This window comes from Lepisma saccharinum, chromosome 11 (genome assembly GCF_977018435.1).
Source record: "Lepisma saccharinum chromosome 11, izLepSacc3.1, whole genome shotgun sequence".
NCBI lineage: Eukaryota > Metazoa > Arthropoda > Insecta > Zygentoma > Lepismatidae > Lepisma > Lepisma saccharinum.
In genome coordinates, this window is record NC_139239.1 from 11635723 (window position 1) to 11649761 (window position 14039).

A 14039-nucleotide genomic window follows, 5' to 3' on the forward strand; every position below is an offset into this window, starting at 1 on the left:
GGAATGGAAAGAGTTAAGGATGAACAAGTGAAGGTAGTATATAGAATTAGGTGTGTCTGTGATAAGGAATACACTGAACAAACTGGAAGTAGTATGAAGGTAAGGGGAAAGAACATGATACAGACATTAGTGAAGCAGTACCTAGAACTGGATTATCCGAGCAAATCATAGAAAATCAACACGAAATTAAGAAAAGAGAGGTTATTAGAAGGGAAAATAAAACCATTAATAGAAATGTATATGAGGCTGCCAATATTTGCAAGGAAAGAAATAAGAAACTTAATAGGAAAGTCTGGAATTTAGGTGACATTTGGATTAGTATGTTTAAAAGATGAGAAATAGGTAAAAATAAAAATAAAATAGGTTTCCAAGTTACACCGAAGGTCGTCCGCGCAGTCCAGGAAATACGAGATTTTGACCCGGAAATGACGAAACAGAGAGGGGAGGTAGTTAACTGGGAGGGAAATAGTCTGTGGCAGGTTCCTGCATTCTATAAGAAGGTAACAGCTGTTGGCCACATGGCCGTGTGAGGGACTGGAATTTTATAGTATATATTTATACTGATTTTATGTTTTAGTGGTTTTTTTTTAAAAGTAAGATGGTAAGGGATAAGGTCAATACATTTGAGCGAAGACAAGTTTTATCAAAATTTAATTTACCACTTCAACCTGCACCCTTTTCCTTGTTTGATACAACTTGACGTGGCATGGTGGTGATTCGTGCCTAAGGAAAGCCTGAAGAAGGGGATGGTAAGACCCCAGAAACGTCTCATTTTTCGACTGATGATACTCACTGGTCGTAAGTAATTTAGGTTTTTATATATTTTTTTATGTTTTTATTAATATAAAAATATTTTAACATTTGCTAAAAGTGAGTAATTCACACAATGCAAAATTTGAAGGAAATTGTTGCACTTTATGAACATATTATTGTGTTTTCATTATTACATGTAAAATATATCAGCAAAAAGTGTTATATAATATGTTGAGAAAATCTACATTTCAAACTCAAGTTTGTTAATAATAGTAAGAATGGATATATTATTTTATGATTCTAGTATGTTATACGTTCATATGTATGTAGTGATTGAGAGATTTGTTGTATTTTACTTCACTTTTCTGCCACTTTTGGCTAATCACAAAGATGACGATGAGTGATGATATGGTGAAATTGATGAAAGGACACTCCCAAAAAACACCCAGGTCCAGACCAGATTTCAAACCTGAGACCCCTGGCATTGTGACATGCTGTGCTAACCACTCTGCCACGGAGGCCAGATCCTATGTATTTAAGTGAACAATAAGGACAGAAGTGAATTATCATGTGTAGTTTTCAAGAAATGAAATGCTGCCACGTGGTGGTGGTAAAGCAGGTTCATCTTTCATTTCACATCTTCACATTATAGTTGTTTTAAATTACACTCAGAACACACACACACATTTATTCTGAAATAACAAGACTTATGTTTTATTATCTTTTCTTACCAGTTTATTAACAGGCCAGCCAACACACTGGACTTTTTTTTCATATTTTTTTTTCCTACACAATGCCTGACATGAAACAACAGAATTAATTGGCTCAGTTTACAACTACTCTAAACAAATGACCTTGCTAAGGCGAACACCAACCCAAAGAAGTAAAAGAATAAATAGATGTCAAACACATGGGGGGAGAAAAAAACAAGCAGCTACTACCCCCAACAGTCCAGGATGAATGTTATCTGGTTATGGCCGCTATAACACACAATGTTAACATACTTTCTCACATACATGCACAACAAACATGTCTGTACAAAACACTCACTAATATTTTTTTTTCACTCAACAATCATCCATTAAAATTTTCATTTTTCTGCATGAAGAAAAACAGTAAAGCTAGTAACATGAGTTTTTCTCTTATCATGTATGCAATTACAATTATGCAAGGTATAAGTTTGAAAAAATAGCATACATCACAATCAACCAATTGTATTTTCTCTTTTTAAAATGATATATCATCCATCAATCACACCTAAGGCAAAGAGTTTAGGATGCTAAGTTGTGCTGTTCTTTTCTCTTACTCTGTGTTAGAAGAATATATGAGCTAGGTGCATCTTTAAGTGATATGGCAATCCTATAATTTGAAATACAAAAACAGCACATCAGGAGTCAGTTTTTAACAGTTCCTAGATTCATTATGCAACACCACGTCTCCATGTTTAAATTTTGATTAAGCTATGAAAGTTGCCTATCTAACAAAGGCAGGTATCCAACGTAGTTCTACTTCTTCACTAAAAAAGCACATTGACGTGCTGACTCTGTACTAAAACACCGCCATTTTTTTAAAAAAAAACCTTTTCTCTCTCTCAAAACAAGTACTCTACGGAAGTGTATCGCATGTTAAAATTTAGGTGCTACTGCCTATGCTGTACTTCCACTATTATTATGCTGACCTGACAGTATAAAGAAGTAGTTGCTGCTGTTTTTTCATGGCTTCAAACCTTTTTACTTTGCCTAACAGGCCACTTCATAAACGTAAAGAAATTGTTCTTTCTCGTGAACTCCATAGTTTGGTGATGTTATCACAGCTTAACCTCCCTGACTGGAGCTCAAATATGATGGATGGAAAACTTGCACTTTGGCACTTCAGAGAAGTTCTCTGTATTTTTCTCTTTCATATATATATTTTTAAAATACATATATATATATATCTATGAACATATACATGTGATGCTTTCAAAATGTTACATATGTTTCTATACACTTTTACAACTAATATTGACTCAGTTACTCCAACATTTTTCAAACCTATTTCAAGTAGGGCTGGTCAACTATGTCCCTGTTAATACATCTAATTGACACTCATTTCAGATACATTTTTATGCCTGGAGAATAGGAGACCGACCTTGTTTCAACAAGATATGTACATAATTGAAAAACTGCTTTCAGCAACGTCAATTCTCACTGATGGCAGACAATGTTATTGAGCCTTTTATGAATATCAGTGTATCCATATAATATGCGAAGATACAAATGCAAGTGTGGAAAATTCATGTGGCAAGTAACAAACCTGTCATGTATTGAACTAGGCACATTGTAATTTATGGAAACACACAAAGAAAAACTGAGTTTTCTGTACATTTAACAGCAGAAAACATCAACATTCAGTTGCGCCTGAGGGAAAAAAATGTTGCTAATGCAAGTCACCATCTTCACAAATTAGAGAATATGATGCATGTTCTAATATTTTCTTGTATAAATGTGTTTCTGTTAAGTTTTAAAAATGCATATAAAAAATCAAGTGGAAACTAGAAATTCTGAGGCACTGAATTTACATAAACAGCAGTACAGTTGTGCCCATAAAATCACATCATTGTTAACACTACACACTGAATTCGAGATAATATTTTTTCTGTCATTTTACTCATCTACTTAAAACTTGCTAACACATTTACATCAGAATTTCTGTATTTGGCTGTCTTTTTTCAGTATCTTGTACAAAAATGTTTCCCTTAATTGGATAACTGATGTGCTATTATGGTGTTAAATGGCAGAAATATGGAACATGCTAACATACAATGTATGCTTTGTGTATGTGTGAATGTGCTTATATACACATACATGACAACACTGGGCTTTAAACTACACCTGTATTTTAAATCTACATGAAGTCACAGTAGAATATGTGTGTATAGAATCCTAATGTTACCGAAAGGAAAATATTGCTAACAGGTTTTGTGCACTGCATTTGATATAATTTGAATATTAGTTCTTGACTGCACAAGGGAATAAATAATTAATAAAATCTGTTCATAGAAACATGTTAAAAGTAGATAATGTGACTTAATTTAAAATTACATACTCTAAAGATAATGAGAAATGAAAATTGTGTTTTGTTCATTAAAATTTTTAAGAATGTTTCTGCAAGTGCTAAACAATACATTACACATATGCCCTTGTTAACTCCCATTATATGTTGCGATAAAATGTCAATAATTTTTACAAGTAAATTTACAAGGACATGTGAAAGATTCACTGTAATTAAAATGAATGCATTTCCATATTATGGAGAACTTTGTACACATACGCATTGTGTTCTACATAAAAGCAACATAAAGCATCCTTCGGAGAACTACTGTTTCATATTTGTGTTGATTTCCTTGCATCAACTATCTTGAACAAGGTGCCTAGCTACATTTGTAATTTTTCTTCATAATGTTTCCTAAGAAAAATACAAAGTTCATCTAAGCTTTTATCTGCAAGAAGAACTAATCAAAAATATATGTATCTCAAATTCCTTCCCTTTGCCCCACATAGCACAAAGTGGGTTGTCTTCATCTCATCCAACATCCTTAAATTTCACAATACTATTGAAACTTCACCAAATTACCATAAAAGCTTCCATATTATACACAACACCAGTGGAAATCTGATAACAGTTCTGTTTATTGTGGTTAAAGCAGTGAAAAAAGAAGGAAATCCTTGGTTCATAAGACACCTTTATACACAGAGAAATTTTCAAATAGTTTTAGGCACTCATATTAAGGCAATTCAAGTGGAAGAATATCATAATGGAATTTCTTTACCATCAGAAATACTTTGATTCTTGTGTGAAGTAAGTTGCGAGCAAATCTTGAATGTGATTATTGATTTACGAAGACTGTAATTTAATGAGATTTAATTACATGCTCTTTAGAAAATATTAACCTTCCTATGTACCCACTGTGTAAATGTAAAACTTCAGAAAATTCAATAGACTATGTAATATAGCATTTACAAGTTTGTAACTTCGATAAAATTCTGATATAAGTACAATACTTTAAAAAAAAAAACGAGCTTACATTTTAATAAACAACAGCAACCCTACCAGCTCTACTTGAAATTTGGTTTTGAATAAAAAAGCACCAAATATAGAGGAGAAAAACTGAGCCCAGAAACAATACAACAATACTGTGTTATTTAAATCCATGTTTTCTTACAGAAAAATATACATGATACTTACAAATGTATTTCTGTAACGCAACAACATTTGCCAGCCTGTTAGAAACATGTACTGTTATACAAACCATAAAATCAGTGAACATTACATAATGTAATACCATCTCCAGATTATAATGCCCACAGAACATAAACTATTTTTTATTTTTTTGTTGAGTAAATACAGGTATTTACAAGTAACAATCTGTAACGACTCTCATTAAACTGCAAGTTTTCACCTTCAGCATTTTTTTTCTCTTAACACGACTGCAAATGTCAACATTCAGAACACCACTCCCCTAGAACACAAACCGCTCCATATCCCATGTCCTGTATCTCTCTCTCTCTCTTTTATACTTTTATTATTTAGAAGGCAAGAAATTCAGCTACAAGAAGCAACAGGAACAAGTTAAGGGCATGACAACTCCATGCAACTACAGAAAGCTACCAAAGGGACCATGGTGTGAATAAGGGGAATGTACTCTTTGTTCTTTTTTTTTATCAAAATAGATTTCATCTGCTTTACAATTCTAAAAAGTGGTTCATGCAGCACTGCACACAACAAAGGAGTACAAAAGTGTCAAGTTTGTTTTTGTTTCTTTCTTTTAAAAAGTAATTAAGATAGATTTTCTCTCTTCTCTAAAAACTAATTTTCTTTTATCTACAAAACACATGCTCTGACTTGTAAGATCACGAGAACTATATATATATCAAGGTGCACTACACACACACACACACACACATTGGTTCAATCTCTGGAGAGAGATCAGAAATCAACAAGTTACAGCTCAAATTTGTGTTCTGGAAACAGGAACGAAGAAAAAAAGAGGTTTCTTTTTTATAACGGAATTCGACTGGTTACATTAAACCATAATTACATGTAGTCAATTGCAACTGGAACAGAAACTACAAAAAGAACAAAAACGTTAAGTACACAATCTCAAGTTAACAGAAGCACAATATAACACTAGGCAGGGTTTCATCATTTGTTCCCTAAAAATGGGAAGTAAAGTACCATTGTGGAAAGAAAAAACTCCCATTTTATGAAATGGTTAAATAATATCTACTATAATATTTTCCACTTATTGGTTTAAAAACTGTCCATCTTTTTTTGTTGTTGTTGTTGTTGTTGAATCACATTAAACAACCTCAAAGAAATCCATTGAAAAAATCTTCATGTCCAAATCTTATTGTACACATAGTATCCATGCTAGAATGTAATTATTCTCATACTGACTGTTAACTTGTGTATGTATTATTTTACAACAGGGTGTTTCAGCGTAACGAGCATTCTAGAGGTTCTTTAACTATCACCTTTGACTTTTTTCTTCCCAGAAACAAGTAGTTTCTGCACCTGAACAGCTCTGCTGCCTGATGTAAAGCACTCCCTTGAGATTTCAATCTCTCCTTTATTTGATTGTCTATAGCCAAGTGCAATGTGAGTACTTACACTACACTTCACAGCACGTCTTCCACTACTGTGTGTTTTTTTGATCTTAATTTGTGTTTGCTATGATAATAGTTATGGATTGTCAGCTTCGAGAACAAGACAACAACTTTTGGAGGCACTATTTGTAACCCTTGAAGTGTTATCAATGTGTATCACAATTTTGCACTTACACACGCACAACATTGTCCTGGGACTTTGAATCATTGGCTAATACAAAAAAACTCAGTCTATACTATATAGTGGATGTGGAAGTGTCTGTCTTCTTAATGGCTCCTCTATTTCTTTTATTTTAATGCGTACACTATTGTGTACTTTATTACTCTCACTACGATGCCCAACCTTCTGTTAACCTCGACCTTTTTTGTAGAGGCCCACTTTCATAGTCAGTACTGTGCCGAGGGTCTCCAGGTGATGCGTGATTTGTGGGAGTCACTGAACCTGAAAGTAGAAACATGTTGTTCACTACTTTGTTAAAGTTAGGCGATACTAATCTGGTCAAGGAATACTGAGAGAGATTCTTGGATATACTAAAACAAAACTGATGGTGCTTGGATATACTAAAATTAAACTCATGGTGCTTCGATATACTAAAACTATACTCATGGTGCTTGGATATACTAAAACTATACTCATGGTGCTTGGATATACTAAAATTAAACTCATGGTGCTTGGATATACTAAAATTAAACTCATGGTGCTTGGATATACTAAAATTAAACTCATGGTGCTTGGACATACTAAAACTAAACTCATGGTGCTTGGATATAATAAAATTAAACTCATGGTTCTTGGATATAATAAAATTAAACTCATGGTGCTTTGATACACTAAAACTAAACTCATGGTTCTTGGATATACTAAAACAAAACTCATGGTGCTTGGATATACTAAAATTAATCTCATGGTGCTTGGATATACTAAAACTAAACTCATGGTGCTTGGATATAATAAAATTAAACTCATGCTGCTTGGATATAATAAAATTAAACTCACGGTGCTTGGATATATTAAAACTAAATGCATGGTGCTTGGATATACTAAAATTAAACTCATGGTGCTTGGATATACTAAAATTAAACTCATAGTGCTTGGATATACTAAAACTAAACTCATGGTGCAACAGACAGCCCTCTAAGGGCCAAGACCTGCCAGAACAGCTTTTTCATTGAGTGACGTGTCATCTGTGCATCAAGCAACATCACCACTGTTTTTTGACTTTCGAAACCAGAGCCTGCCCGCTAGCTCCCCGATTGTTCTTACCATGCTGGGCCAATGTCAAAATTTGTGAGGCTCCCACTAGGAATCGAAACAGAGACCACTCACCATTGTGCTACGCAGGAGCCTCTTGGATATACATGGCAAGTTAAAAGTTTTGAAACATTACTGCATTACTTAATAAAATAAGGTACTCCACCTAAATGTGTGTCACACATAGATTTTTTTAATTGTGTAGTCAGTTTTGTTTGTATATTTTGTCACATTTTTATATTTTGCTTGATATCTGAGAATTAAGGAACACATCCTACAACTGGATTAAGAGTATACTTATTGCAAGAATATTAAAACAAGGGAGATTTTACAGGGTGTCATTTTAATGGCGCCCACGGACCACGGAAACGTATAGAGGACATCAAAACAAACAACTTTTCTCAGTAACATTTTTCTCGTTGGTGCATCGTTTCGGCGCTACAGTCGTTCAAAAAAGCCCGTTTTGCCGCCTGAATGCTGGCAACCACACACAACATTTGATTGCATTTGTGATGTCATATCCCGTCGTGAAGCGATGCATTCCAGGGTTGCCAGGAACACACATATTCTGTGAAAAATGACATAGCTACAATCAGCCACATTATGTACCGTAACACAAAACGAGAAAACACGTTCTGTAACCTAACAGGAAGTAAACAAACTATACGAAAAATGGTAGAAAGAAAATAGAATTCAAGTGGAAGTGGTCGTATCGAATTTTGTCTCAGCTTACATGTCAAATATTTGCAAATTTAGTTACCAAGTTGGCATCTACAATTTAGTCTATCCACTTCGTCCTTCTGATACTAGTTGTCTGTGACTCACTGAACAGATGACAAAATAGAAATAAAAGAACTCAAAATTCCAAAGGTAAGCAACACATGATATAATGTATATTCAGGACATTATGAAGCAAGTGACAAAAATGGTTGAAAATACAGGGGTATAAGTAGTAGTAATACAAGCTCTAAGACTACTATGTGTTTATCTATGTACCGGATGCACATGTAATAGTTTGCATCTGTGAACAGGGCAGTATATTCGGAACTGATTCATCATTAGATTGTTACTGTGGTTGTGCGTCTTTTAGTCGTAATGTAACAACGTGAACTTCGGATACTTCCGTTATCAGCACAAAAGTACCGCATGGCATCTGGACACAAACCTGTAGATATCAACCTTGCAAAGAGATTTGCAAATATTTGACATGTAGTTGGGCGTAAACAGCCACGCGTAAGCTGTAAGTCCAATAAAATTTATTGTTGTTGATATTTTAGATGTAGGCCGAGACAAAATCCGACATTGATATTTCATTTTGAATAAGTTTTTTACCATTTCTCATATCGTTGGTTCACTTCCCCCTTCCCCTGAGATGACTGCTGATCTGGCTGGTAGGCTATGATGTTCGGTCTGCTGGATGCGTTTCTCGCTTCGTTTTACAGTTAATAATGTGGTTGGTAGTTTGACATTTTTCACAAAATTTGTGTGTTCCTTGCAACCCTGCCGTGCGCTGTTTCGTCGCAGGATATGACGTCACAGGTATGATCACATGTTGTGTGTGGTTGCCAGCATCCAGGAGGCAAAACGGTCTTCTTTGAACGGCTGTAGCGTCGAATCGACGCACCAACGAGAAAAATGTTACTGGGAAAAGTTGTTTGTTTTGATGTCGTCTATACGAATCTGTGGTCCGTGGGCGCCATTAAAATGACACCCTGTATATTAATAAAAGTAATCCAGAATGAATAAAAAATTAGAAAAACCTGTGAATCAGAGGGATGTACGGGGTTATTAAAAAAAAACTCCCTGGTTTCGTGATTTTACTGTGTCTTATATCCACAAGTTTTTATTCGAATGGCCAAGCACACCCCTGGTTTGATATTTTGCCGTTAGGAGCGTGCAATGCAACACGGCAGCATCTGGAGAGGAGAAGGCACTCTGTGCCCTACAATTTTCATGAAACAAAGTCTGCTACAACCATGCAATGACAGTGGAGGGCTAAAAATTAGAAAGAGCCACCATCCATTTGTTATTGGTACAAACAATTTGTGGCTATAGGTTGTCTGTGAAAAAGAAAATCCACTGACCGACATAAATGTGAAACGATACTATGAACTGTGTATACAGAGCTTTCCAATGAAGATGAAGGAAATCAACAAATCTGGCAAGTTGAGAGCTTCAACTGTTTGAAGAATTGTCTGAAAACATCTACGAATTGATAGTTTTTATTGTATGTACGCATTGCTTGCATTGTAGAATTATTTTCCTGTAGTTTTCGGTTATTATTATTTAAAAAGATTGATGGGAAACATAGAGTTGAATGTCTGGCAAGCTTCGTTCATTGCAGAACAACACTGGAATAAATTAAATAATGAAAATGGTAAGATAGATCCAGTATGAAGTTTTCTTTTTCACAAATGGAGTAAGCCACCATCTTTAAAATTTAATGTAACAGAAAACATCAAGAGACTTTGTGAATTACTTTGAATTACCTGATGATATTTGGGATTCATAATTTTAAATAAAAAATAATGTGATCAAATTTTTTTTATCTGAAATAAAAATAAAACAGACTGCTTCTTTTCACAGTTAAGTTGCTATATTACAACAATGTAACATTGACAACATCCATTATATAAGGGATTCTTTTTGTTTAAAAAATTGCTAACCATTGTTATAACTGTATCTTTAGTCAAAATAAAAATAAATGTCTGATGAAGGGAGCATGTATTCTCCTGAAACATCACAACGAAAAACTGTTTTCTTATGATTGTAATAACCGTAAACTACAGGAAAAAAATCTACGAATGGAGCCATACTGCTGCATTATCTATCCCACTCTCTCCAGATGCCGTCATATTGCATTTCGCACTCCTAGCAGTGAAATGTGGAACCAGTGGTGTCCAGGACGATTCAAATGAAAACTTGTGGACATCAAACACAGACGTACACCCTTATAATGATGATATGCATCACAAGTTTCCCACAATAAAATCATGAAACCAGAGAGTTCTTTTTTTAATAACGCTCTACAATCAATGCAATTACAGAAACAACAGTATAGCATATGGCTTCCTACTATAAAAAGTCCCATCTAACAGACAAATTGAAGTTTCTGATGAGTTTCGAACAAATCCCAAAGAGTGGTATGAGGTCACTGCATGTACAACACAAATTCACCAACATGCTTTTTTATCAGGTTGTGGCTTACTCTGCCGTCTTCCTTCACATTACACATCTACATTCCTGAATTTTTCCTAATTTAACCTTTACAAGATGAGTGATACATATCTTTACCACCTCCACATGACACCAAATAATGCATCATTTCTTCAAAACTACACATGATATTTTAGTTCAGTCTTTTTTGTTCAGTTGTATACATATTTTTTCCCTACCATCATTATGGGATAGAACTTATAACTCTTGAACCACTTTTCTTTGATGATATATTTTACTTTTACATGCAATAATGAAAACAAAAGAACTTGTTCACAATGTGCGGCAATTAAGGGTCCAGCGGGAAATGTTCGATTTTCAAAATTACTCAAACACTATGTTTTTTCTAAAATTTTGCGTATCTTCTTTTTTTTTTTTTTTTTTTTCAGTTGTCTCTCATCATGCTTCCTTGTAAATTTGGTCCATCCAGCATCCATAAGGCCAACACTAGAAGCAACATTCCGGATTTTTTTCTCTAAGATGGAAACAATGCTTTTCTTTACACTGTTATCATTGACCCCCCCCCCCACCCCCACCTTTTCAAGAAGTATCAGCCTATTTTCAAAGCAACTTTGCATGTTTGTAGGAACGTACGACTGCTACACACTACATTTTTCGTTCACTTTGGTCTATTGTGATGGCCACAGGAGCATGTCGAATAATTTTTATTTTCTAAAATTTCAATTTTCTTCTTTCTGTATTTCACCTCCACTAAAAGCCTTTCATCCCAAAAAAAGAAAAAACAGATTTCATCTATTAGTTCTAGAGCTATGATTTTTTTTAAAATTTGCAGCAAGTTTGAAAAACATGCATGGAAGGTGGATGTCCATAAAATGTTAAAGTGTCTTTAAGAAAAAAGAAAAAGAACTTGGTCTGCAGGACAATAATGCTAACAGTGTAAGGGGTTTTTAACAGTAATGAATCTGAACGAGTTAAAAGTTCTGGGTGTGTCAGCAGGTATGTCCATTTTGCATCCTTCTTAGTATATGAGGAAAAATTCTCTTATCTAAAACCCTTGCCTTCAAATTTAAAAGGGGCTCACAGACAATGGAAGAGACCTGCTCTTCTCAAAAATCTAAAAACGTTTGTTGAAACACTGTCATTATGTCCCAACATGGATGATAAATTGTTGGAAATGCTAAAAGTGTACGAGGAAAGTAAAATCAGCACATTCGAGAAGACTGAACACTTAAATCATCATTACATGAAAGAGATGGTAGCATGGACAAATTTGTAAAATGATTTTCAAAATAATAGAATAGGGTGAAAGATTTCAGAATGGAAATTTGGCCAGCTAACAATCCAGAATTGTAGGTCTACTTCTGCATTGCAATTCAATTTCACTCCTTATGATTTTAAATTTTTCTACATATGCATGTTTGAACGTGAAGAAAAAAGGAAAAAAAAGGGGGCAACAGACATGCAGCAGGTTGTTTTGTTTACAATGAACTACATAGATTGAACACTTTAAGAAATAATTTATAAAAGTTTCGGTAAATTTCTTATATCGGACAAATGGATTTCTTCAAATTTACAGGGGAAATTACTTACCGAATGCAGTTTCTTTATAGTTGTGGAAGTTCGGGGAAGTGTTTTCTCACATTGTTCATTGAATTTTGCCGGTAACTCATCTATTTTTCGATATAAATGTGTGACCTAGCCCTTTAACCGCCATTTCGTTAAAAGGCGATTAAAGTGTACTTCGGTCTAACCGGGGAAGTCGATGCATGAAAGCTGTTGCATCCATTTCCTTCCAGCCGGATGTTGCCTGTGTGTGATGACGTAATCACAGTCAGTGCCGGTCAGTGTTTCCAAACACGTGTTTTTGTAACTGAAGAAGGTACATTTCCGCAAATGGTTTGTGGGGGTATGCAATTTTTTTCTAAACCAATTTTTAACTATTGTAACCTAAACGTGACCTAACCTAACCTTACCGGAAATGGTTCGTGGGGCTATGTATGAATGGTTCGTGGAGTTATGCGTCAATGGTTTGTGGGGCTATGTAGGTATTTTTGCCTGCAGGGGGGTGGAAACACTGCCTGCCCAGTACGGTAGTGAAACTGTGACCGCCATTTTGTTTGTTACTGAAGGCAAAAAGAAACGAAGAAAACTTACTCGATATGTCGCAAATAGAGCTTATTTCCGTGAAATAAGCGAAATGCCACCTTCAACAATGTTTCTCAATGCAAAACACGTAAGTATGAATATTCAAATTAAATGAACTAACAAATTTCAGCCGTTTGTCCAATATAAGAAATTTACCAAAGTTTTCTTGTAACATTTTGCATTATTTCTTCTCAAGAAAGTAGATTTTCAGTTCTATCAAGAAGGCATACCGGAAATATTTACAATATACACATTTGCTTTTACTGATAGTGTCTACTTAAATTGCTTTATAATAGTTATCACAAGCACCACTCAGCAAACTTATCAAACTGTTCAGAGCCTCACCTACCTGGTGTCGGAGTTAAGTGCCCTGTAGAATTTGGTCGCGGCAACTGGTTATTTCCATCTCTGGGTGGAGAAATTGGCTCACTTTTAATTTTTATTGGCAGTGGTGATGTAGAGGGCGGTGGGGTACTACTTGACACAGCTAAGTGAGGCAACCCACTGAAAAAAAAGGGAGGAAATATGTCACAAGTCAGTTTCCAGTAAGACATTACACACTTCTTCTGGCTTAGAAGTACAATTGCATTTTGAATGATTCTTATACCACAAAGTTGACTTTTTAAAAAAATTTAAAATCTTTATACATACAAAAACACATAAGAGCGGGAGTGGCAAAAACTTTGAAATATAGTCCATTGTAGGATAGGTTTAGTGGGTTAACAACGGGGAGGTCATCAGAACTTATTTTAGTTTTGTTACATTACAATAAACAAGTAAAGAATATAGAAGACACTGGATGTGCAGTGACTTAATTTTGGCAGTTTGCAAAAAGTGTTGGCAGTTCGATATAAAAAAAAATAAGACATCATTGTTCTCACACACTTCTTATATGTCCTAGTTGGTACTGTTCAAGATATTTCAAGTTTAAAATCAACAAGATGCTCAAAAAATATGCCTTTACCTAAAACCCATCACGTATCTGATATAGATGTTCCCATTTCTGAATCCTCTCAGGCCCCTTTGAAAGTTGACAGCTTATAAAAAAAGCATATTGTTGTGCG

The 14039-nt window shown here is 34.7% G+C and overlaps 1 protein-coding gene across 6 annotated transcripts in view; it reads right to left on the bottom strand.

Annotated features, from left to right (window-relative positions):
• Nucleotides 1–2325: 2325 nt before the first annotated feature.
• Mef2 (myocyte enhancer factor 2) overlaps nucleotides 2326–14039 on the bottom strand; it is a 161812-nt gene continuing 150098 nt past the window's right edge. For 5 of the 6 annotated variants that reach the window (XM_083130712.1, XM_083130713.1, XM_083130715.1 and 2 more), the window contains 2 exons: nucleotides 13325–13479; nucleotides 2326–6843 (listed from right to left, as the gene is read on the bottom strand). In XM_083130712.1, the coding sequence (XP_082986838.1) occupies nucleotides 6731–6843; nucleotides 13325–13479 (268 nt within the window). In that variant the 3' untranslated portion in view covers nucleotides 2326–6730. Of the gene's footprint in view, nucleotides 6844–13320; nucleotides 13480–14039 lie in introns of all 6 variants that reach the window. The other variant, XM_083130717.1, reaches the window with a different exon arrangement.